Below are 24,897 nucleotides of genomic sequence, written 5' to 3'. Positions count from 1 at the left end.
CTGGGACAACAGGCGCATGCCACCACGCCTGGCTATTATTTTATTTTTATTTATTTATTTATTTGGAGACAGGGTCTCACTTTGTTGCCTGGGCTGAAGTTCTGTGGCATGATCTGAGCTCACTGAAACCTCTGCTGCCTGGGTTCAAGCGATTCTCCTGCCTCAGCTTCCTGAGTAGCTGGGATTACAGGTATGCTCCACCATGCCTGGCTAGGTTTTGTATTTTTAGTAGAGTTGGGATTTCACCATGTTGGCCAGGCTGGTCTCGAACTCCTAACCTCAAGTGATCCACTTGCCTTAGCCTCCCAAAGTGCAGGGATTACAGGCATGAGCAACTGTGCCCAGCCTCTTTTTTTTTTTTTTTTAATAGAGACAAGGTCTCACTATGTTGCCCAGGCTGGTCTCAAACTTCTGAGCTCAAGTGATCCTCCCACCTCAGCCTCCCAAAGTGCTGAGATTACAGGAGTGAGCCACCGCGCCTGGCCTATGTTTGTTGTTGTTGTTGTTGTTGTTGTTGTTGTTTTGCGACGGAATGTCGCCCAGGCTGAAGTGCAGGGGCACGATCTCGGCTCATTGCAAGCTCCGCCTGCCAGGTTCACGCCATTCTCCTGACTCAGTCTCCTGAGTAGCTGGGACAACAGGCACCTGCCACCACGCCTGGCTAATTTTTTGTATTTTTAGTAGAGATGGGGTTTCACTGTGTTAGCCAGGATGGTCTTGATCTCCTGAGTTCATGATTCGCCCACCTCGGCCTCCCAAAGTGTTGGGATTACAGGCATGAGCCACCATGCCCGGCCTGGCCTATTTATTATTATTATATTTTTTAGGAACAGAGTTTCACCATGTTGGCCAGGTTGGTCTCAAACTCCTGGGCTCAAGCCATCCGCCCGCCTTGGCCTCCCAAAGTGCTAGGATTACAAGTGTGAGCCACAGTGCCTGGGTACTTGGCATATCGTTAATGGCATGGCATTGTTTTGTTGTTTTGTTTTGTTTTGAGATGGGAGTTTCACTCTTATTGCTCAGGCTGGAGTGAATGGTGCAATAATCTCAGCTTATTGCAACCTCCACCTCCTCGGTTCAAGCGATTCTCCTGCCTCAGCCTCCCAAGTAGCTGAGATTACAGGCACCTGCCACCACTCCCGGCTAATTTTTGTATTTTAGTAGAGACCCCACCACTCCGGGCTAATTTTTGTATTTTAGTAGAGACCAGGTTTCACCATGTTAGTTAGGCTGGTCTCAAACTCCTGACCTCAGGTAATCCACGCGCCTTGGCCTCCCAAAGTGTTGGGATTACAGGTGTGAACCACTGGGCCCAGCCTCATTGATGGCATTTTATGCAAACATTAAAAGGATGAGGGATCCAAAGAAGATAAACCAATAGGCACATGAAAAGATGCTCATCATAAATCAATAGAGAAATGTAAATCAAAACCAAAATGTGATATACTACTCACCCACTAGTATGGTTATAATAAAAAAGATGGGAGTTGCTGGGCGAGGTGGCTCACGCCTGTAATCCCAGCACTTTGGGAGGCCGAGGGGGGCAGATTACCTGATGTTGCAAGTCAAGACCAGTCTGACCAACACAGAGAAACCCTATCTTTACTAAAAATACAAAATTAGCCAGGTATGGTGGTGCACGCCTATAACCCCAGCTACTTGGGAGGTTGAGGCAGGAGAATCGCTTGAACCTGGGAGGTGGAGGTTGAACCCTTGAACTTGCAGTGAGCTGAGATCGCACCATTGCACTCCAGCCTGGGCAACAAGAGCAAGACTCTGTCTCCCAAAAAAAAAAAAAAAAAAGGGCCAGGCATGGTGGCTCACACCTGTAATCCCAGCACTTTGGGAGGCTGAGGCAGGCAGATCACGAGGTCAGGAGATCGAGACCATCCTGCCTAACATGGTGAAACCCTGTCTCTACTAAAAATACAAAAACTAGCCGGGCGTGGTGGCGGGCACCTGTAGTCTCAGCTACTTGGGAGGTTGAGGCAGGAGAATGGTGTGAACCCGGGAGCTTGCAGTGAGCCGAGATTGTGCCACTGCACTCCAGCCTGAGCAACAGAGCAAGACTCCGTCTCAACAACAACAACAAAAATATGGGAGCAGACAGTCATGGTGTTCTCGATGCTGGAGGGCCTACTTGACCCATCACCAGAAGGTGTTGCTGCTTTTTTTTTTTTTTTTTTTCTGAGACGGAGTCTTGCTCTGCTGCCCAGGCTGGAGTGCAGTGGCCGGTTCTCAGCTCACTGCAAGCTCCGCCTCCCGGGTTTTACACCATTCTCCTGCCTCAGCCTCCCGAGTAGCTGGGACTACAGGCGCCCGCCTCGTCGCCCGGCTAGTTTTTTGTATTTTTTAGTAGAGACGGGGTTTCACTGTATTAGCCAGGATGGTCTCGATCTCCTGACCTCGTGATCCGCCCGTCTCGGCCTCCCAAAGTGCTGGGATTACAGGCTTGAGCCACCGCGCCCGGCCTGGTGTTGCTGCTTTGTAACCAGGTGCTGCACCACCTCAAGCCATGGTGCATCCAGAGATAAATAATGGTATATTTTGCCTGTTTGATGAGAGCCTGGTTTGAAGAGCATAGGAAAAAAAAGGATATGATGGAGGCTACCCTGCTGCTGAAGGAGGAGAGGAATTCCAGTATCGTCAGCATTCACAGCCATTCTCTTCCCTGACTCTCTGGGGGTACTTCCTATGAGAGATACAAGTGATATGCTACAAGTCTCTGGAGTGGTGCTTAGATGACTGGAATCCTTCTGAGAAGGCAACATACCCTGATTACTTAGCCAAGACAGAGCAGTGGAAGAAACTGCAGAGGGAAAGCTGGGAGTGAGAGGTTAAGCAGCTGCAGGAGGAAATCCCACCTGGTGGTCTACGACTGAAGCTTTGTCCCCTGTGGTGGTATATTGTGACCAGACCCCAGGAGTGGCCCCTGTAGAGAGAGAGACCTCACCCCGTCATGCCTGCAAGTGAAGTAAGTTACAGAACATACACACACTTACCCTAATAAAAATCGTTAAAATAGTACAAATCAACAAAGATAGACCGTAACAAGTGTTGGCAAGAATGTGAAGAAACTGAGTCCCTAATACATTGATGGTGGGAATATAAAATGCTGTAACCACTTTGGAAACCAGTTTGGCATTTCCTCAAAAAGTTAAACATGGTTGCCCTATGACCCAGCAATTCCCCTCCCAGGTATATGCCTAAGAAAACTGAAAACACATCCACACGGATTCTTGTACATGAATGCTCACAGTATGCTACTGTTATGTATTCAACTTCACAATACCCAAAGTAGATACAACCCAATTGTGCAAGTGATGGAAAACATAAGCAAAATGTGGTGTATGCATATAATGGAATATTATTCAACCATAAAAAGGAATGAGATATTGGTACATGCTACAACTTAAATGAACCCTGAAAACATTATGCTAAGTGAAAGAAATTGAACACAAAAGGCCACATATTGTATAATCCCATTTATATGAAATATCCAGAATATGCAAATCCATAAAGACAAAGTAGACTAGTGACTGCAAGGGGATGAGGAGGAAAGAAGAGCAAGTGACTGCTAAAGGGTATAGGATTTCCCTTTATCATCACTGCTTCCCCCACAGTGGTGACAGTTACATAACCTTGTTAATAAGCTAAAAACCAATGGATTATAAATTTCATTTATGTTTATTTTTAGAGTCTAAGGTCTCACTATGTTGCCCAGGTTAGTCTTGAATTCCTGCCTCAAGCGATTCTCCACCTCAGCCTCCCCAGTTGCTGGAAGTACAGGCATAAGCCACCATACTCGGTTCTGATTATATACTTCAAAATAGTCAATTTTATTGTATGATAGGTATATCTCAACTAAAAAAAAGAACAGGGAGAGCTGTACTGAGATGATATAATCTCCAAATATATTAAGTGAAAAAAGAAAGGTACAGAATACTGTGCACAATATACTATTATATTCTTTAAAAAATGTACACACATATATATACACTGTGCAGGCATAAAACCTCTAAAAAGACATGGGAAACCAGTAACATTATTTCCTAAAAGGAAGGAACCTGGGGTGCCTGGGGATAGGGTGGTCTGGAAGGGAGACCTAACTTTTCAGCATGCTTTTTTGTACCTTTTGAACTTTGTATCGAGTACAACACTTACCTTTTTTTCTAATTTAAAGAAAGAGAAAAGGAATACTCTGTTGCTTTTTCTTTAGTTTTATTTGAAGAGATCATCTGCTTTTCTGTAATAAACTTAAAAGATATCCACCCATTGTTAGATTTATTTATTCTTTAGCAATTTAAGTATTAAAATCACAGTTTTTGTCTCAATCCTTAATAATACTATATTCATTATATTTCAGATGTTTAGCTTTCTCATGGAGAAAAAGAAACACAGGCATAAACCTATATACTATCCACCTGCTAGTCCTGCAACATGATTTTAATCAAGTGTTACTGATACTTGAACAATTTCTATGATGTCAGCAGAGATATCAACAAGATTATAAAGTAGCTAGCCTTATAAGTCAAGAGTTATGATCTTTGATCCACTGCTCAATCCATTTCAAGATCTGATCTACATTATTTTCTAGCTCTTCTGGTTTATTACTGGGCAGCTGATGCACGATTTCTTCCTTGTAGGATGCTGTGGCTTCTTCATAAAGAACTTGAAAAATCTCACATTGAATATTGTCTGTTAGTTTCTTCTCATTATAACCCCTAGAAGGCAGGGAGGTTAAGCAAACAAAAAGCAAAATAAATGGCATTAACTGGAGTTTTAGAAACATACCAGAAACTGGACACTTTTCAATACGTGAAAAATTACAAAAATGGTCTCTTCACCTAGAGAGGAATGACTGGTACCTATTTATATGACAGAGTTTCTTGACACTAGGGTTAAACTAAAGATCACGAGACCAGCATTTAGGTTTGTTTGAATTTTTCTGCCCACAATTTGTCAGCTACTCAGTAAATTCCCAATGAATTAGTAAATTAGCAAAACTCTCATAACCAAATATTCAATTCATATCAGCCAAAAAGTAGAAACAACCCAAATGTCCACAACCTGATAAATGTATTTAAAAATGATATATCCGGCTGGGCGCGGTGGCTCAAGCCTGTAATCCCAGCACTTTGGGAGGCCGAGACGGGTGGATCACGAGGTCAGGAGATCAAGACCATCCTGGTCTACACGGTGAAACCCCGTCTCTACTAAAAAATACAAAAAACTTGCCGGGCGAGATGGCGGGCGCCTGTAGTCCCAGCTACTCGGGAGGCTGAGGCAGGAGAATGGTGTAAAACCCGGGAGGCGGAGCTTGCAGTGAGCTGAGATCTGGCCACTGCACTCCAGCCTGGGCGACAGAGTGAGACTCCGTCTCAAAAAAAAATAAAATAAAATAAAATAAAAAATAAAAATGATATATCCATACAACGGAATATTATTTGGCAATAAAAAGAAATGAAGTACTGGTATATGCTACAATACGAATGAACCTTGAAAACAAACAAACTGACAGGAGATAGGCATAAAAGTCCACATCCTGTATGATTTCATTTATATGAAATGTCTAGTATAAACAAATCCATAAAGATAGAAAGTAGACTATTGGTTGCCTAGGGCTGGGGAACTGAGGGTAAATGGGGAGTGACTACTACTGGGTATGGGGTTTCTTTTTGGGGTGACAAAAATTTTGTTTTTTTTTTTGAGACAGAGTCTTGCTCTGTCACCCAGGCTGGAGTCCACTGGAGTGATCTTGGCTCACTGCAACCTCCACCTCCCGGGTTCAAGCAATTCTCCTGCTTCAGCCTCCTGAGTAGCTGGGATCACGGGCACGCGCCACCATGCCCAGCTAATTTTTGTATTCTTAGTAGAGACGGGGTTTCACCATGTTGGTCAGTCTGGTCTCGAGCTCCTGACCTCATAATCCGCCCAACTCAGCCTCCCAAAGTGCTGGAATTACAGGCGTGAGCCAGCATGCCTGCCCCCAAGATTCTCTAAAATTGGTTGTGGTAATGATTGTACAACTTTTTGATATGCAAAACAAAAAACAAATGAGCAACTGATATATACACTTACTATGTACCCACAAAACTGGAAAAAAAAACCTGAATTATGTACTTTAAATGGGTGAATGTAAATTACATTTCAATAAAGAGGGTATTTTTGTTTTTTGGTTGCTTTTGAGACAGGGTCTTGCTTTGGCACCAGGCTGGAGTGCAGTGGTACAATCACAGCTCACAGCAGCCTCAACCTCCCAGGCTCAAGCATTCCTCCCACCTCAGCCTCCAAAGTAGCTGGGACCACAGGTGCATGGCACCACACTTGGCTAAATTTTTAATTTTTTTTGTAGAGACCAGGATCTTGCTATGTTGCCCAGGCTGGTCTCAAACTCCTAGGCTCAAGCAATCACCTTGCCTCAGCCTCCCAAATTGCTGGGATTACAGGTGTGAGGTGTGAGCCGTCCTGCCTCCCCCTCACCACCCAACCATGCCCAGCCTAAAGCTGTTACTTTTTTATAACCTTTTCAATAGTTTAAAATACTAACTAGCTCTCTCATAGTTTTTTTATACCTTAGTCATACCCTTGGCTATATATGTAAAACAGTAATTTTTAAATCAAAATTTTAAATTGTCTTGATTGAAAAAAAGCATATGTACCATATAGTCCCTATTACTTCTCTGCCCCAAAACTTTTAATGGCTTTTCACTGCCTAAAAAAAAGTTTTAGGTCTAGCCCCAATTTTACTTTTTCTATGTGTATATTTGCTGCCATACTAGTCTGTGCAAGGATTTACAAGTATCCCAAACAAGAGTGGTCAGAGTTGACTATAATCAGTGAAAACCACAAATTCTGACCGCGACCTTAAGCAAAATTCTGGAGCTTTCCTTTCTGAGATTACCCTCTAATTTCTCTAGGATCCCCATATTCCCACAGCTTTGATCAAAAGACACTGGGGAAAAAAGACTTCCCTCAAAGTTTCTTTACTGGTTTTTCCGCATTAAATCTGATGCTCTATTTGTGGGTTTAACTCAGGTATCTGTTAAAGACTGTGAGATGCTGGTTTATTTTGTTAATTTTTCATAAGCTTTCCTATTCCTGATGCAGGGATAATTTGAGTGGGTAGTGCTCAGTCAGTAAGCAAAGAATATGTTAGGGGCTTGGCTGTTTTCCTAGCACAGGTTTACATCAAAAAAAAAAAAAGGCATGGCTAAATAGGGTCTCGCTCTGTCGCCCAGGCTGGAGTGCTATGGCGTGATCTCAGCTCACTGCAAGCTCTGCACACCCTCCCGCCGCCCGCTGACTTAACACCATTCTCCTGCCTCAGCCTCCCGAGTAGCGCCCACCACCACGCCCAGCTAATTTTGTTTTGTATTTTTAGTAGAGATGGGATTTCACCATGTTAGCCAGTATGGTCTTGAACTCCTGACCTCATGATCCACCCACCTTGGCCTCCCAAAGTGCTGGGATTACAGGCCTGAGCCACCGCGCCTGGCCGGCTAAATTGGATTTCTACACAGTACATTTTACTCAATCAGACTGTCAGTTGAGATATCAATTTACTCAAAAAGTACTGCCCATATTTTAAAGCAGTCATATTTTCAAACAAAACCCTTTATTAGCTGAGTGCTATGACTCACACCTGTAACCCCAGCACTTTGGGAGGCCAAGGTGGGCAGATTGCTTGAGCCCAGGAGTTCGAGACCAGCATGGGCAACAGGGCGAGACTCCATCTCTACAAAAAATATAAAAATTAGCCAGGCATGGTGGCATGTGCCTGTGGTCTCAGTTAGGAGGCTGAGGCATGAGAATTGCTTGAACCAGGGAAGTGGAGGTTGCAGTGAGCCAAAATCACACCACTGCCCTCCAGCCTGGGTGACAGAGCAACACTCTGTCTCAAAACAACAACAAAACCCAAAAAACAAAAATCCTTTATCATGGTACTACTGGCCAATTTCAGGAATCTGAATAAAAGTTAATATTATGCTTTAAGAATCTGATGTTTTTCCTTTCTTACCTTGTTTCAAGTCTTTCATACAATACATTGGTATCTGTTCTCAGCACAAAAACTATATGAAACCAGCGTTCAGGGAAGAAATCACAACCATGGTAATCAACAATAACTCCACCTTCTCTCATTTGGTTATCTAACTCATCAACTACCTGCAAGAAAAGTTAAAAAAATAAAATGCTTCTTAAGAAAACTGAAGTCAAGTTTCCTATGAAATTCAACAAATGCATACTTTATGAAAAAGTCATACTTACTCTGTCTTCATCTAAGATGGGACAATCATACTCTTCATCATAGCCATCATACAACTGCTCTAAAAGAGATTGAGAATTCTTGTTGAAATAATATTTTCTAAGTAACTTTAAGTAATTTTCAATTAATCCTAGACTTTAGGAAAGGAAATGTATCATCAATTATTCTTTCAGATACAAGGGTGTGTACTAACAAAATAAATGTCATATAGACACCAAATATAAAGGAGTCATACTAACTGATAAATTGGAATTTTGTCTAGAGGGAAACTTGGATAGCAATATCTCTGAAACTGCTTTAAATATCAAAACTGAAACCAACTAAAAAGTGAATAGCCAACTTCAGAATTTGTGGGGTTATTAGAAGAGGACTACACTATTTTTGTTGAACTACAGATTAGTGGAAAGAGGAAACACCTGAACAGATACAAACACACTCACATACATTTAAAAGCAGATTAATGTATCAAAAGCAGTAACAGGCCAGGTGTGGGGCTTTGTGCTTGTAATCCCAGCATTTTGGCAGTATGAGGTAGGAGGATCTCTTGAGTCCAGGAGTTCAAGACAGCCTGGGCAACACGTTGAGACCCTGTCTCTACAGGAAAAAAAAAAATTAGCCAGGCATGGTGGTGCACACCTGTAGTCCCAGTTACTTGGGAGGCTGAAGTGGGAGGATTGCTTGAGGCGGAGGTTACAATGAGCTGAGATCACACCACTGTACTCCAGGCTGGCCGACAGAGTGGGACCCTGTCTCGAAAAAAAAAAAAAAAAAAAAGGAAGAAAAAAGCAATAACAGATTCTTGATTTCAGAAATGAACCCTCTGTCACTGAGCTCACATCCTCAACGGGGACTGAGAAGGGTCAGGACTCAGATGCTTCCGAACAGTATCTTTACTTCTAGATTTCCAGCATCCCAAACTGTCATTCCTCATAAGAGTTAAATAGTCTTATTTCAGAAGGCAAAACAAAAATAACGTTCAAAGTTACAAGGGAGGCAAATTCAAATGTAACATAAGAACTTTCCAATAAATCACAGCTGGCTTTCAAAGGAAGATTTCTTTCAGGAGGTAAGACACACCATCTTACCCTTAGCCCCTGCCCCTAGGAGGTATTAATCTAAGGCAGGCTTAGATCATCCACTAACCATCTCTGAGAGCATGTTACATAGCAGTCTTCCCACCTCTTTCCCCTTAATATTTTGGTCCAGGTTGAAATGAGGTTAAAGTGAACATAAATTCTGAAGGGACACACGAGTAGTCTGATGGTCACTGGGGGGCACAGAAGCAGCTGTAACTCCTTGTCTTGCCTGGAGGGTCTGTGGACTGATTCTGGGCACACAAACCACCTTTCTAGCACCCTAGTGTGGCGTCTGCCTCCTTGGGCTATTGCTCACCTACCAGAAACTCTATCAACCTAAACAATTAAACTGTCTTGGTGTGAAGAAAACTGGTTAACATTTTAGAAAACAATCTAAATCCTTACTTTATACTACAAACTCCAGATGGAGCTACAAAGGAATGATTCATTTGAGTTTGTTGAGGGGCAGAAGAAACAAAGACTGATCCAGTCATTTAAAATGTTGACTCTCTGTTCCTTGAGGAATAATAAAATTCTAAGAAAAGTAACAGAATGGGAGAAATAACAAAGGACTGAAATGTAGATAATATGACGACCTTAAAACCAAAGTAACAATAAATTGCTCAATAAACAAGAAAATAATTCACACAAGATGGAAAAGTGGAAAAAAATCAGTAAACACACATGAAAAGATATTGAACTTTCCTAGCTATTAAAGAGATGCAAATTAAAATGAGTCTATATTTATGCCTGTTATATGTTCAATTCATTCAGAAATTTACACTACCATTTAATTTCTAATTGGACAAAATTAGAAAATAAAAAATGCCAAATAAGAAAATAGTTAAATCTTGATTTATCAACTTTATAAATTATGTAATTAATTTTGTAATAATTATGTAATTAAAATTAGGTAAATACATATTATAGTATTATAGTTAATATAGTTTAAAAATACTATGTAGTATAAACTAGACAGCAACACGAATGCTCATATACACAAGTGTAAAATATAAAAAACAGAATTCAAAGTTGTCTTTACTAGGGACAAAGATTAGAAGAAAAAAGATTTGGAGTAGTTTTCCATATACTATTTTTACAATATTGTATTTTTTTTAACAGTACCACAAAATCTAAGAATACCTATAGCTGATTCTATACTATGTGGTAATCTTGAATAGATAAACATGGAGGTTCCTTTATACTTTAAATCTTTGACTTTTAAAAGATGACTCTGGCCGGGCGCAGTGGCTTATGCCTGTAATTCTAGCACTTTTGTGAGGCTGAGGCGGGTGGATCACCCAAGGTCAAGAGTTGAGACCAGCCCGGCCAATATGGTGAAACCCCATCTCTACTAAAAATACAAAAGTTAGCCAGGCGTGGTGGCGGGCGCCTGTAATCCCAGCTATTTGGGAGGCTGAGGCAGAATTGCTTGAACCCGGGAGGCGGAGGTTGCAGTGAGCCGAAATCATGCCACTGCACTCCAGCCTGGGTGTCAAAGCAAGACTCTCAGAAAAAAAAAAAAAAAAAAGATGACTTGAACCAATATATGCTGTCTAACATAGATGTGTTAACTTTCAGGATTTATCTTTATTTATTTATTTTTTTAGACGGAGTCTCGCTCCGCCGCCCAGGCTAGAGTGCAGCGGCGCGATCTCCGCTCACTGCAAGCTCCGCCTCCCGGGTTCACGCCGTTCTCCTGCCTCAGCCTCCCGAGTAGCTGGGACTACAGGTGCCCGCCAGTGCACCCGGCTATTTTTTTATATTTTTAGTAGAGACGGGGTTCCACAGTGTTAATCAGGATGGTCTCAATCTCCTGACCTTGTGATCTGCCTTCCTCGGCCTCCCAAAGTAGTCTTTATTTTTATACGGGCAGGTCTCAGTCTGTGGCCGTCTGGAGTGCAGTGGCACAATCACAGCTCACTGCAGCCTCGACCTCCTGGGCTCAAGTGATCCTCCCATCTCAGCCTCCCGTGTAGCTGGGACTACAGGTGTGTGCCGCCACACCTGGCTAATTGTTCCGTTCTTTGTGGAGGTGAATTTTTATATTTTTTATAGAGATGAGGTCTCCATATGTTGCCCAAGCTGGTCTCAAACTCCTGGGTTCAAGTAATCCTTCTGCCTCGGCCTCCCAAAGTGCTGAGATTACAGGTGTGAGCCACCATGCCCAGCCAGGATTAAAGTCTTTATACTAACGCTGAAGTGCAGAATTTCTTAAATCATGTTAATATATCATTCATTCATTCATTTTTGAGACAGTCTCCCTCTGTCACCCAGGCTGGAGTGTAGTGGTGCAATCTTGGCTCACTGCAACCTCCGCCTCCTGGGCTCAAGTGATTCTCCTGCCTCAGCCTCAGCCTCCCGAGTAGCTGGAATTACAGGTGCGTGCCATCATGCTTGGCTAACTTTGTTTTTTGTTTTTTTGAGACCGAGTCTCGCTCTTTCACCCAGGCTGGAGTGCAGTGGTGCCATCTGGGCTCACTGCAAACTCCGCCTCCCGGGTTCACGCCGTTCTCCTGCCTCAGTCTCCCTAGTAGTTGAGACTACAGGCGCCCGCCACCATGCCTGGCTAATTATTTGTATTTTTAGTAGAGACGGGGTTTCACTGTGTTAGCCAGGATGGTCTCGATCTTCTGAACTTGTGATCCGCCTGCCTCAGCCTCCCAAAGTGCTGGGATTACAGGTGAGAGCCACCGCGCCCAGCCAATTTTTAAAATAGAGACGGGGTTTCACCATTGTGACCAGGCTGGGTTCAAACTCCTGACCTCAAATGATCCACCCGCCTCAGCCTCCCAAAGTGTTGGGATTACAGGCGTGAGCTACTGCGCCCAGCCATGTTAATGTATTTTAATAAAATAGTGTAATCTAAACTTTTACTTTTTTATTTTTGAGACAAGGTTTCACTTTGTCACCCAGGCTGGAGTGCAGTGGCACGATTTCAGCTCACTGCAGCCTCAGTCTCCTGGGTTCAAGTGATCCTCCTGCCTCACTTCCCCCCAGTATTTGGGACTACAGATGTGTCCCACCATGTCTGGCTAATTTTTGTACTTTTTGTAGAGACACGGTCTCACCATGTTGCTCGGGCTGAATCGAACTCCTGAGTTCAAGCAATCTGCCCGCCTTGGCCTTCTCAAGTGCTGGGACTGCAGGCATGAGCCCGGCTGTAATCCAAACTTGTAAACACTCATTCCAAAAAACATTTATCAAACACCTTATACCAGTGACCTAAGGGATAATGAGCACATAATTTATAAAGTGAGCAAGTAGACAAACAATCCTTCCCTCAAAGAGTTTAAAATAAAATGGGAGAGGACAGACAAGGCACCTGGAAATATAATATTTTAATGTTACGGTTCATGGTGATATGGGAGCAATAAGGATGGGCACCTAACATAAACTTGGGATATTAAGAGAGGCTTCCTGGAGGAAGTGACCTCTAAGCATAGACTTGCAGTAGATACATAAAAAAAAAAAAAAACACCAGGGAAAACTCTTCTAAATAAAGAAAACAAGATATTCAGAGGTAGAGACTAGGAAAGAGCAGGCCCTTTCAAGTGAAGGAAAGTCAGAACAATGAGAAAATAAGTGGTAAGGGGTCAGGTAAGCTGAGGCCAGATCAAAAAGGGCCTTGAAGGCTGCATGAAGGAGTTTAGACTTTATCCCAAGGCCAAGGAAAATCATTAAAGGATTTTCAGCATTAAATGACATGATGAATTCCAAATTCAAAAAAATCTTTTTTTTTTTTAATGCAGAATGAGTTGGAAGGAACCAAATCCAGAAGCAGGGACTTCTTATCAAGTCTACCACAGATTTTTAGGTAAGTGATGATTGTAGCCTGTACCAGAGAAATGAATGGATCCTAAACTTCATTTCAAATTTCAAAAAAAGAATAAATTTTATGCTACTTCAGAAAGTTTCAATTGGAAGCCAAATTTATACTTGCCTATACATAGGATCTTAAGCAAAGATCAAAAAGGTTGATTTGTTTAAATGACTGAGAAATTAGAAAATTAAATCAATTTTCTAAAGAAAGTTTTGCGGTTAAAATTCCAGGTACAGATACATTACTTTCTAAAAAAAATCAACTGTGGGGCCAGAGTTAAAAGGCTTAGTATGGCGGTTTGCGCTTATAATCCCAGCACTTTCAGATGTCAAGGTGGGAGGATCGCTTGAGCCTAGGAATTCGAGATCACCCTGGATAACACAGCAACACCTGACCTCTACCAAAAGAAAAAAAAATTAGCCCAGCATGGTGGTGCCAGCCTATAGTCCCAGCTACTCTGGAGGTTGAGGTGGGAGGACTGCTTGAGGTTGGAGTGAGCCGGGATTGCACCACTGTATTCCGGTTAGGGTGACATTGATTCCTTGTCTCAAAAAAAAAATTTTTTTTTTTTTTTTTAAATTTTGAGACGGAGTTTCACTCGTTGCCCAGGCTGGAGTGCAATGGCATGATCCTGGTTTTAGTAGAGACGGGATTTCACTGTGTTAGCCAGGATGGTCTCAATCTCCTGACCTCGTGATCTGCCCGCCTCGGCCTCTCAAAGTGCTGGGATTACAGGCTTGAGCCACCATGCCCGGCCCACAGTAAGACTCCTAATAGTTTTCTCTTTTTTTTTTTGAGACAGAATCTCTCTGTCACCCAGGCTGGAGTACAGTGGCATGATCTCGGCTCACTGCAACCTCTGCCTCCCAGGTTCAAGTGATTCTCCTGCCTCAGCCTCCCGAGTAGCTGGGATTACAGGCGCCCTCAGCAACGCTGAACTGATTTTTTTTTTTTTTTTTTTTTTTTTTTTGAGACGGAGTCTCGCTCTGTCTTGCTTAGGCTGGAGTGCAGTGGTGTGATCTCAGGTCACTGCAGCCTCTGCCTCACAGGTTCAAGTGATTCTCCTGTCTCAGCCTCCCGAGTAGCTGGGATTACAGGGGCCCACCACCATACCTGGCTAATTTTTTGTATTTTTAGTTGAGATGGGGTTTTACCATGCTGGACAGGCTGGTCTTGAACTCCTAACCTTTAGGTGATCCACCCGCCTCGGCCTCCCAAAGTGCTGGGATTACAGGCATGAGCCACCATGCCCGGCCAGTTTTCTTAAATTTACTTCCCCATCTAATTTTTTTTTTGCCTTGGTTTTGGGAGTAAAGATGACCTCTCTCAATTACTACTGCAATTCCACATGATCACTAGGATGATACTAAACTTTCAGAAATGTTTAAAACTAGGGTTTTCTTAAAGCCTTGTTTCTTTTTTTCTGACTTTAGTGAGCATCAGAATAAGCCTCATTTCTTTACAGCAAGGTTTCTCAACCTTGTTACAAATGACATTTTGAGTCTGGTAATTGTTATTAGGGGAGACAGGGAACTGTCCTGTGAACTATAGGATCTTTAGTAGAATCCTTGGTCACTAATCACTAGATGCTAGTAGTAAACCTGGCCATCACCTACCCCTCTATGTGACAACTCAAAACGTCTTCACACATTGCTATACACCCAAAGGGCAAAAATTACCTAGTTGACAATCACTGCATTATAGATGATTGCCTGGTTTCCCTTAAAATATATCACGACTTGAAACAAAAATGAGGTTAGCTGCCTCGTTTATTTCCAGATATATTCAAACAAGATTTGGGTTAAAAAATATGGTATGTCAAACTTTACAAAGTACCTCATCAGGCCAGGCGCGACGGCTAACACGGGTAATCCCAGCACTTTTGGGAGGCCGAGGTGGGAGGATCACTTGAGCCTGGGAATTAGAGACCAGTCTAGGCAACACAGTGAGGCCTTGTGTCTGTAGTCTCAGCTACTGGGGAAGCTGAAGTGGGAGGATCACTTGAGCCCCAGAGGCTGAGGTTGCAGTGAAGGGAAATTGTGCCATTGCACTCCAGCCTGGGCCACAGAGCAAGACCCTGTCTCAAACAAACAAAAAAACCCCACAAAGTACCTCCATCAAACTCCATGTCAAGTCAGACCAGAAATCTTTTATCTGGCATTATAGGCGGGAAAAAAAAAACACACTTTTCCTTTAAGACTTAGATCCCATTTCATGAAATAATCTCACTAATAACAAAGAGAATGGTTGGGACTATATGCAACTGACTAAAATGGTGTTGAGTACTCGAGGTACACAGAGGCTCTCGTCTGTAATCCCAGCACTTTGGGAGGCTAAGGCAGAAGGATCACTTGAGCCAAGGAGTAAACCAGCCTGGGGAACAACGCCAGACCCTGTCTCTGTAAAAAAAATTTTAAATTAGCCAGGCAGGATGCTGTGTGCCTGTAGTCCCAGCTACAAGGGAGGCTGAGGCAGGATGATCACTTGAGCCCAGGAGTTCAAGGATGCAATGAGCTATGATCAGGCCACCACACTCCAGCCTGGGCAACAGAGCAAGACTCTGTCTTAACCAAATGAAATGGTGTGAGTACTGGTAGGAGAGGACCTAAAGAAGAGGAAGACAAGTGCCTTATACTGGATTGTCCTTGGTCTGGTGTCACCATTGCTCTCAATGCTATTAATGCTCTAATTAGTTTGGCAATGTTAAAAAGTAACATTAGAATGCATGAATGAAATTGACTATTATGTGACTCAGAAATCACTTGTCAAAACTGGTGGTGTTCAACAATGAAGAACAAAACCAGATTTCATAGATATAAAACGTAAAGGCTGGGCTGGGCACAGTGGCTCATACCTGTAATCCCAGCACTTTGGGAGGCCAAGGCGGGTGGATCACGAGGTCAGGAGATTGAGACCATCATGGCTAACACGGTAAAACCCCATCTCTACTAAAAATACAAAAAATTAGCTGGGTATGGTAGTAGGCACCTGTAGTTCCAGCTACTAGGGAGGCTGAGGCGGGAGGATGGCATGAACCCAGGAGGCGGAGCTTGCAGTGAGCTGAGATTGCGCCACTGCACTCCAGCCTGGGCAACAGGCGAGACTCTGTTTCAAAAAAAAAGAAAGAAAGGCCAGGTGCGGTAGCTCACACCTGTAATACCAGCACTTTGGGAGGCCGAGGTGGGCAGATCACTTGAGGCCAGGAGTTCAAGACCAGCCTGGACAACATGGCAAAAGCCCATCTCTACTAAAAATATAAAAATGAGCCAGGTGTGGTGGTACACACCTGTAATTCCAGCTACTTGGGAGGCTGAGGTGTGAAGATCGCTGGAACCTGGGACATGGAGGTTGCAGTGAGCTGAGATTGTGCCACTGCACTCCAGCCTGGGCAACAGAATGAGATTCTGTCTCAGGAAATAAAATGAAATGAAATGGAATATGAGTATTTGTATGATAGCAAATAAAGATCTAGGTTTCAGAAACTATAACCTTGATAAATTGATGTTCTTTTGGACAAAAAAATTTTTTTAATTAAAAAATATAGATACACTATAACCTAATTATCAGCCCTGGATCAAAAATGAACATGATACTAGCTTATAGTATCAGGAATATGAAAAACAAAGATGCTCAAAATTAACCTGCAAAAAGAGACACTGATAATTTTTTTTTTAAAAAGTGGAGACATACTGGGAGATACTAAAGGTCCTTAATATAACCAAAGGGACAGAAAAATGGGACCTAGGAAGTTGGACAATTGAAGATAATCAAAGCAGGTTAAGAATTCACTATGAATAAAAATCCTGACCAACTGGTCTCTCCGAAGAGAAGTCATGGTTATACGTCAGCAACTGAGAGAACAGATCACAAGAGTGACGTACACCAGAGATCATACTATGATCTATATATCTGAAGACACTTGAGATGACATTCTAGTGGTCAATAGACTATAGTACTGCAAGTTGCTGCAACCATCAACTGTTACTCCTCTTGGTGACAACAGAGAGAAAATTGCTTTTAAAAACAACTGCCAAAGCACCAACAATCAAGTAATGAATGACAACTTTATTTTTCTTACACTTTTAAGGCTGATGAAAAACCTTCATTTCAAAAGTATAGTAACTGTATTTACTCATTAAATATTACTAAAGTTTTCTAAAACACAACTTGAAAACATCCAGCATGCATGTTTAATATCAGTACAATGAATTCAAGACCAAGTATACATGTTACATGCAGCAAGGCTAGATTACAAATTATCATAGTCATCGTCATCATCATCGTCATCATCATCATCTTCACGTTTTCTTTTCAATGCATTTGATGATTCATTGGCAGTATTTTGTGATGATACCATATTAGTGGTAATAAGAATGTTTTTGGACCCAATTAATGATGGATTAATCAGAACATTCTGAACTGCTGAGGTTGCAGGAATTGAAGCTTTTACAGCTGGAGACTGCGAAGTAGGCATCTGTACTGTAAACCTTTGACCTGTGAGGGACATGGGAGTCCCTACTTTAGTTGAAACAGACATGGTCTGTGGGGTTGGTGTGCCTAGTGTGGGAGTACTTGGTCTGCTAGTAACTGAACCAACACTTAACCGCGGGACTGTTATTCTTCCCGCAGAAGTTGATGCCTTTTTCTGTAAAGATTTCAGCCTATAGTTTGGAGCTGTTAAGCAATATCTATCAGGTGGCAACCTAGGACCTGAATATGGCTTGATCAGTGGCAAAGGGGTTTGATTTCTTTGCCTTGCGATATCTAATAAAAAATCTCTTGGGGGAGGAGAGGTAAAAGACTGGTCAGCGCGGCACTGGATTGCCAATCGCACATCATCTGCATCAACGGTAGCTTTCTTAGCATGGCTTGAATAAATTTTTGCATCATCTAGAATTGTGGTCACATATCGGAAGGCAAACTCCAACATCTGATTTATAACTCTTGGCTCATATTCTGTAATCCCCATATCCTTCAGGATTTGTGCCATCATCTGTGCATCTTTCGGCATGCTCTTGGGAGAAGCCATCTTGCCAGACTCCATGATATCCGATGATCAGACTTTAGATCATTTGAAAAAAATATGTACATTAGATCAATCTGAAATAGTTACTTTAGTAGCAACTGTCAGGAACTTAAAAAAATTTTTAATCTATGTTAAACTGTAAAAAAAATTTTTTAAATTTAAACCATATGTTTTCTTAATTTTAATGAGGCATACTTAAAGTCCCTTTAATTTATTGAGTTCCTACCATGTACAAATCATTGTCAACTATAAAAAGATGAAGACACAAATAAGGGAGTGATAAAAGATTAGGGGAAAACAGGGTAAAATAAATAAAAACATCTATCATCTTAGAATATATGCAGTTGCATGCAAACCTCACACTAATCTAAGATACCATAGCATAGTCATGTCCTACACCTGAGCTCAAAACAATCTCTTTCCAGTGAGACCAATACACTCACTGTGCTCATATATATGTTCAGCAGTACCAAACCTTTGTTTGCTCAACTTGAAAACATTCTCCTTATTCACATTCTACCTCTCCGAAATCCAGTCTCTTCATAGGAGCCTTCCCAACTATTCACAAGAATTGCTAGCCATTTTCAGGGCGGAAGGGAAAATGCTCAAAATAACCAGGACATAGCATTAGACACTTAATATTTCTGTGGATTCCCTAAAAGAGTATATATTATTTAATGGCAATCTCTGTTTTTTGTACCTTCTGACAATACCCAGCACTAACACTCCACTATCAGACTTAAAAAAAAACAAAACAAATCTAACACCAAAGTGTCCCTTACCTTCTCGAGCTAAATCACCAACATTAATGTATTTCAGTCCCGATTTTGACGCAAGTTCTTTGCCTAGTGTAGTTTTTCCAACCCCTGGTGTACCTGTAAGACAAGCCACAGAAAAACACTGTGAAATACTACTTATCACACTGCAGCCCACCTTGTGCCCTTCCTTTTTTTATTTTTGAGGCAGAGTCTCACCTGGCCTCTGCCCTTAAAGATCTTGACGACTGAAATGAAAAATTTTCTAATTAGCAATAATATGTTAAATTTTTTTTTTTTTTTTTGAGACGGAATTTCGCTCTTGTCGCTCAGGCTGGAGTGCAGTGGTGCGATCTTGGCTCACTGCAATCTCCACCTCTCAGGATCAAGTCAGTCTCCTGCCTCAGTCTCCTGAGTAGCTGAAATTACAGGTGCCCGCCACCAGGCCCAGCTAATTTTTGTATTTTTGTATTTTTTTTTTTTTTTTTTGAGACGGAGTCTCGCTGTGTCGCCCAGGCTGGAGTGCAGTGGCCAGATCTCGGCTCACTGCAAACTCCACCTCCCAGGTTTACGCCATTCTCCTGCCTCAGCCTCCCGAGTAGCTGGGACTACAGGTGCCCGCCACCTTGCCCGGCTAGTTTTTTGTATTTTTTAGTAGAGACGGGGTTTCACCGGGTTAGCCAGGATGGTCTCGATCTCCTGACCTCATGATCCGCCCGTCTCGGCCTCCCAAAGTGCTGGGATTACAGGCTTGAGCCACCGCGCCCGGCCAATTTTTGTATTTTTAGTAGAGACAGGGTTTCACCATATTGGCCAGGCTGGTCTCAAACTCCTAACCTCACGTCATCTGCCCGCCTAGGCCTCCTAAGTGCTGGGATTACAGGCGTGAGCCACCATGCCTGGCCATATGTAAATTAGCATGTACTACGATCTAATAAAAATTTCCAAAGCTAACTGAATGCCAGAATATTACCCAGTGTATTGATTCTCCAGGGGTGGGGCTCAGCAAATTCTGATGCCAATTCAAACTACCCGCTGCTACCATGGAACTGCTCAGAATAAAATTAACCACCTCGTGCTGGGCGCAGTGGCTTACACCTGTAATCACTGCACTTTGGGAGGCCGAGGCAGGAAGATCATGAGGTTGGGAGATCAAGACCCATCCTGGCCGACATAGTGAAACTCCATCTCTATGAAAATACAAAAATTAGCCGGGCATGGTGGCGCATGCCTGTAATCCCAGCTACTCAGGAGGCTGAGGCAGGAGAATCCCTTGAACCAGGTGGTTGGAGGATGCAGTGAGCCGAGGTCACGCCACAGCACTCCAGCCTGGCGACAGAGACTCCGTCTCCAAAAAAAAAAAAAAAAAAAAATTAGCCACCTCGGCCGGGCGCGGTGGCTCAAGCCTGTAATCCCAGCACTTTGGGAGGCCGAGACGGGCGGATCACGAGGTCAGGAGATCGAGACCATCCTGGCTAACACGGTGAAACCCCGTCTCTACTAAAAAATACAAAAATCTAGCCGGGCGAGGTGGCGGGCGCCTGTAGTCCCAGCTACTCCGGAGGCTGAGGCAGGAGAATGGCGTAAACCCGGGAGGCGGAGCTTGCAGTGAGCTGAGATCCGGCCACTGCACTCCAGCCCCGGCAACAGAGCCAGACTCCGTCTCAAAAAAAAAAAAAAAAAAAAAAGCCACCTCAAATCAATTACAATAATTTATTTACCTTTTTCTTTTTTTAAAGTCAAGATATCTCTTTGTTACCCAGGCTGGAGTGCAGTGGAACTTGGCGCACTGGAGCCTCCACCTCCTGGGCTCAAGCAATCCTATCTCAGCCTGTTCAGTAGCTAGGACCATAGGTATGCACCAGCATGCCCTGGTTAATTTTTGTAGAGACAGGGTTTGGCTATGTTGCCTAAGCTAAGCTCAAATTCCTGAGCTCAAGCCACCCCCCACCTCCACCTCCCAAAGTGCTGGGATTTACAGGCATGAGCCTGTAAATGCTTGGATTTACAGGCTCATTTGCTTGGCCTATGTGCTTTAATTTAAAAAGATTTAAAAACCGTTCATGGCCAGGTGTGGTGGCTAACGCGTGTAATCCCAACAATTTAGAAGGACAAGGCAGGAGGAACACTTAAGCTCAGGAGTTCGACACCAGCCTGGCCAACATAATGAGACACTGTCTCAAACAAAAACAAAAACAAAAACAAAAACTGTTCATGTTAAAATTTAAGCAGTCTGAAAGACACCATATTACCTCTACTGACCCCCTGCACCCTTCCCTAGAGATAACCACTGTAAACCAGTTTCCTATACAGGTATATATTCCCAAAAAAACCCTATTTATGTTTGCATATAAATGTACATGTACGTACATACTCTTTGTAATAAATACAACATATATTCCCTTATACATAAATGACAATACTATATACATTGTTCTTTACCTTCCCCTTCTGATACCTATTATAATTACATTTCAAGATCATCAAATTCATAATTTTCAGCTATTCAGGTTTAACATCCCTGAAATTAAACTTGACCATAAACATAACAGGGATAATACAGTTCCCATATCTAGGAGAATAACAGTTACCCCAAGTCCACTATAATACACCAAGTCTGAAGTCTGGACTCAACATGTTTTCAATAAAATGCTCACATTTCATTGTCAAAACATTTTCAATAAAATGTTTTGACAATGACTTAATAACCAGGGCACTATGTTTGATCCATGCAAAAAGATGTAAAATCTTCCGCTTAAGGAATCTAAAATGCTAAACATTATTTGTGGGGTGGTTAATCTGCATCTCTCAGAAACAGACATGTCTTGTGTGCTGCCAACAATCTTACGTTTGGGTGAATGATGTAACTGTACTGTTTCCATAGAGCCTTAATTTTTCTGTACGTTGCAATAAAATCTACATGCATTAGATTTTTCCACGAATGGCCTACAATTTAATAAACACTTTCAGGACTAAACGGCTAGCAAAAATATTCGTTAAAGTCGTTATGCAGCATTTTAGTTCCCTTTACTGATAACACGCACCCTGAGTATGGCTTCAAAGACCCACTCCTACGCGAGAAACGACCCGAAATGCTCACTAGATGCCCTCCTTTTAAGGGGCGGGGGGGCCTCTGATGTAACTCAACAAAAGCATACAGTAATTTCGTCACGCCACAAACATCTGAACTCATTTACCGAAATCTAATCTGAGGCGTTTATCAGAAGCAAAGGAAAAAATAAAATACGGCCCACGGAGTGAGGCACCCACCAATTAATGGGACTACTGGAAAGCAGATACGGCCTTACGTTATTTCCCTGAAAACCTCAAAGCCTACCCTGCCAAAGAATTAACAACCCATTTTACAAACGAAATACCAGATTCAGAAAGACTAAGCAGGCTGCCAAGCAGGAGAGCTGGATCTGCCGACCTCTCTTCACCTCCCCCGGGAGCCTCGGGCCAACGGAATTAACGTTCCGCGTCCCCTCCCCCGCCTGCCGCAACGCCCGTGAGGGTCGGCTCCCGGGACGCTGACAACCGCCTCGTGGCCCTCTGCCGGCCTCCGAAGAAGGCACTGAGAAGCTCCTACCTGGGCGCCCGATGCCCAGAACACTCCGCGCCCCTCGCCTGCCCCCGCCCAGCCCCTCCCGGCCGCGCGCCCTGACCGGTGAGCAGGATGTTCGGAAGCAACATGGTCCCCGCGGCTACGGCTCCGAGCGCCTAACTCACGTGCCCTTTGCTCTACGGGGAGGAGCCGGAAGGGGCGGGCGGCAGCAAAAGCCCACGTCCCCAAGGGCCTCGAGACCCACCGCGGCGCCCCTAGCCTGTCCCGGCGACCCAGCCGCGGCCCACTGGTTACCTGGCTTTCGATGACACATTTCCATCGCAAAGTTGGAGGGTGGGCATAACTCGGGTCGGTACTTCGGGTCAGGCAGTGCGCTGGATGTCTAAGTAACACACTCCTTCGGAGGTCCCCGCCCTTCGCTTGCGTCGCTGATGCGCCGACCAGTCTGGAAGGTCCCCGGGAGGCCGTACCTCCTCCGAGAGGCTCTGCGTAGAGCCCGGGTAGGGCCAGGTGGCTGCCCTTTCACCTAGGGTAGACCCTGGTCGCCTCATCTCTTTGCCCAAAAGGGGATGCAGCTCCGGGAAAGTAAGGCCGCCGCGGCTGCGGCTATATTATGTGTATGTCTTAGAGACGCGAGTCTATCTGCCTTCAAGCTTTCCTGGGCTCTCGTCGCTCCTCCTCCCGACCCGCCCATCCCATCCGGGGATGAGAAGATTGAGGGTGCAAAGCCCTGTCGCGCAGCGGGGATTTGCGAGCTCAACCCGGCACCCCACTGATTATAGGATTACGTTGAACGAATATTTGAACTTAGTATTCCCTGTTCACTGTGTGGGGTGGTGGTGGGTCGGCTAGGAATAGTCTTGAAGGTCTGCCTCTGACATCTCATTTCAGGAACCTGGCATCTTCAGGGACAGTTATTTGCTTTTTAGAGGAGGTAATTGTCAATCTTGTTTTCAAGGGTGAATAGAGCCCTGACCGTGACAATAGTTTTCTTTTCTTTTGGGGGGGGCGGAGTCTCACTCTTGTCGCCCAGGCTGGAGTGCAACCTCCGCCTCCCGGGTTCAAGTGATTCTCCTGCCTTAGCCTCCCGAGTGGCTGGGATTACAGGCGCCCACCACCACGCCCGGCTAATTTTTGCATTTTTAGTAGAGATGGGGTTTCACCACGTTTTGGCCAGGCTGGTCTCGAACTCCTGACCTCAGGTGATCTTCCCGCCTTGGCCTCCCACAATGCTGGTATTACAAGCGTGAGCCACCGCGCCCAGCCCCTGCTCTGCATCTTTTATTTTGAGCTACAAACTATATTTACTCAAATAGATGTTTTTTTTCCACTTGTGTACCTTTTGAAACGTCACAGTCTGTAATCGTGAACGATTTGGGGCGGAGGGCTGAACAATGTGTTTTCTAGTGTGTTGGGGTGTTTATAGGCTATGTGTGCCTCCAAACTGTAAAATAGTCCAGTATACTTTCCGGTGTATAAGTTTGTAGGCCTTAAAATTTTCTTCTGGCTAACTTAAAATTGTTGAATTCACTAGTTTTGCATAAACGTTTAAGCATTTGAAAACACGGTTGAAAACCACAGTGTTACCAAGAAATGTGCTAATAACGTGTTCAAATGAAAACAAAAATTTTACAGTAAGACTTAAATTCTTCGTCCACAGCAAGTGAATTCATGGTATTTTACTTTTTTGGGAAATATTGGAAATGAAGAACTGCAACTGTAATTTGAAATAAATTTCAGTATAAATAATTTTTATACTGAAACTTTGATTTTCAGTATAAAAATTGCTCAAATAAAATTGCCAATTTTAATGACAAAAGGTAAGTACATAGTATGTGTGGTTTTTTCTGTTTTTCCTCTGATACATCATTGAGTTCGTGTGAAAAACTCCGATAGTAACACCACAAGTAGATTATTTGATACAGTTATAGTCATTAAAAGTAAAATTATTTTAGAATTTTGATTTCTTGTATCACTTAAATTTACTGTTCCTTTTCACTAGTTCTTGAGCCTTTATTGTGTTGTTGATTATATCAGTATACATTTATTACTATAATTCTGCAATTACAGTTTTTCTTCATTTGAAGGCTTCTTTTTTTCCCCCCTAGGTGAATCATAGTTTAATGTACTACAGGTCCTGAACTACGGATGGGAACTATTACAGTTTATAATGTCAAAAACTTTTCTTAGACCAAAGGTATCTTCCACAAAGGTATGATACACTAGAATGGCCATGTAATAATTGCCTTAAAATAAATTTTTATACATATTCTTAATAACTTATTACTGCTATCAAAGTAATAGAGCCCAGTATCTACTGTAATTAATGATTTAAGCAAGTCTGGTAATAAGTTGTGAAACAAGTGTTCTCTAAAAGTACAACCTT

The 24,897-nt window shown here is 43.1% G+C and overlaps 3 protein-coding genes across 12 annotated transcripts in view; 1 reads left to right on the top strand and 2 right to left on the bottom strand.

The window, feature by feature from the left end:
* Window positions 1–4,204: 4,204 nt before the first annotated feature.
* Window positions 4,205–23,174, bottom strand: AK6 (adenylate kinase 6). Of its 2 annotated transcripts, none has more exons than XM_026454866.1 (5): window positions 22,806–23,174; window positions 18,974–19,066; window positions 8,269–8,327; window positions 8,021–8,166; window positions 4,205–4,724 (listed from the first exon to the last, which is right to left on the bottom strand). In XM_026454866.1, the coding sequence occupies exons 1-5, from the start codon at window positions 22,828–22,830 to the stop codon at window positions 4,532–4,534; spliced, it is 516 nt and encodes a 171-aa protein (XP_026310651.1). In that variant the 5' UTR covers window positions 22,831–23,174; the 3' UTR covers window positions 4,205–4,531. The 2 variants fall into 2 exon arrangements, with proteins under 2 accessions (XP_026310651.1, XP_026310646.1); XM_026454861.2 differs by lacking the exon at window positions 22,806–23,174 and adding an exon at window positions 22,612–22,700.
* On the bottom strand, window positions 17,217–22,924 carry TAF9 (TATA-box binding protein associated factor 9). 5 transcript variants are annotated; one of them, XM_026454843.1, is made up of 3 exons: window positions 22,806–22,924; window positions 18,974–19,066; window positions 17,217–18,226 (listed from the first exon to the last, which is right to left on the bottom strand). In XM_026454843.1, the coding sequence occupies exon 3, from the start codon at window positions 18,207–18,209 to the stop codon at window positions 17,415–17,417; it is 795 nt and encodes a 264-aa protein (XP_026310628.1). In that variant the 5' UTR covers window positions 18,210–18,226; window positions 18,974–19,066; window positions 22,806–22,924; the 3' UTR covers window positions 17,217–17,414. The 5 variants fall into 5 exon arrangements, with proteins under 5 accessions (XP_026310628.1, XP_026310610.1, XP_026310612.1 ...); XM_026454825.2 differs by lacking the exon at window positions 22,806–22,924 and adding an exon at window positions 22,612–22,700; XM_026454827.1 differs by lacking the exon at window positions 22,806–22,924 and adding an exon at window positions 22,536–22,621.
* Window positions 22,958–24,897, top strand: part of RAD17 (RAD17 checkpoint clamp loader component) — a 50,879-nt gene continuing 48,939 nt past the window's right edge. Inside the window, exons 1-3 of one of the 5 annotated variants that reach the window (XM_023207921.3) lie at window positions 22,958–23,096; window positions 23,403–23,445; window positions 24,620–24,723. In XM_023207921.3, the coding sequence (XP_023063689.1) occupies window positions 24,682–24,723 (42 nt within the window). In that variant the 5' untranslated portion in view covers window positions 22,958–23,096; window positions 23,403–23,445; window positions 24,620–24,681. Of the gene's footprint in view, window positions 23,446–24,619; window positions 24,724–24,897 lie in introns of all 5 variants that reach the window. The other 4 variants (XM_023207920.2, XM_023207923.3, XM_023207919.3 and 1 more) reach the window with 4 other exon arrangements.

This window comes from Piliocolobus tephrosceles, chromosome 4 (assembly GCF_002776525.5).
Source record: "Piliocolobus tephrosceles isolate RC106 chromosome 4, ASM277652v3, whole genome shotgun sequence".
Taxonomy (NCBI): Eukaryota; Metazoa; Chordata; class Mammalia; order Primates; family Cercopithecidae; genus Piliocolobus; species Piliocolobus tephrosceles.
The sequence above is the reverse complement of the archived record's forward strand: the minus strand, read 5'-3'. Positions and strand labels throughout refer to the sequence as shown.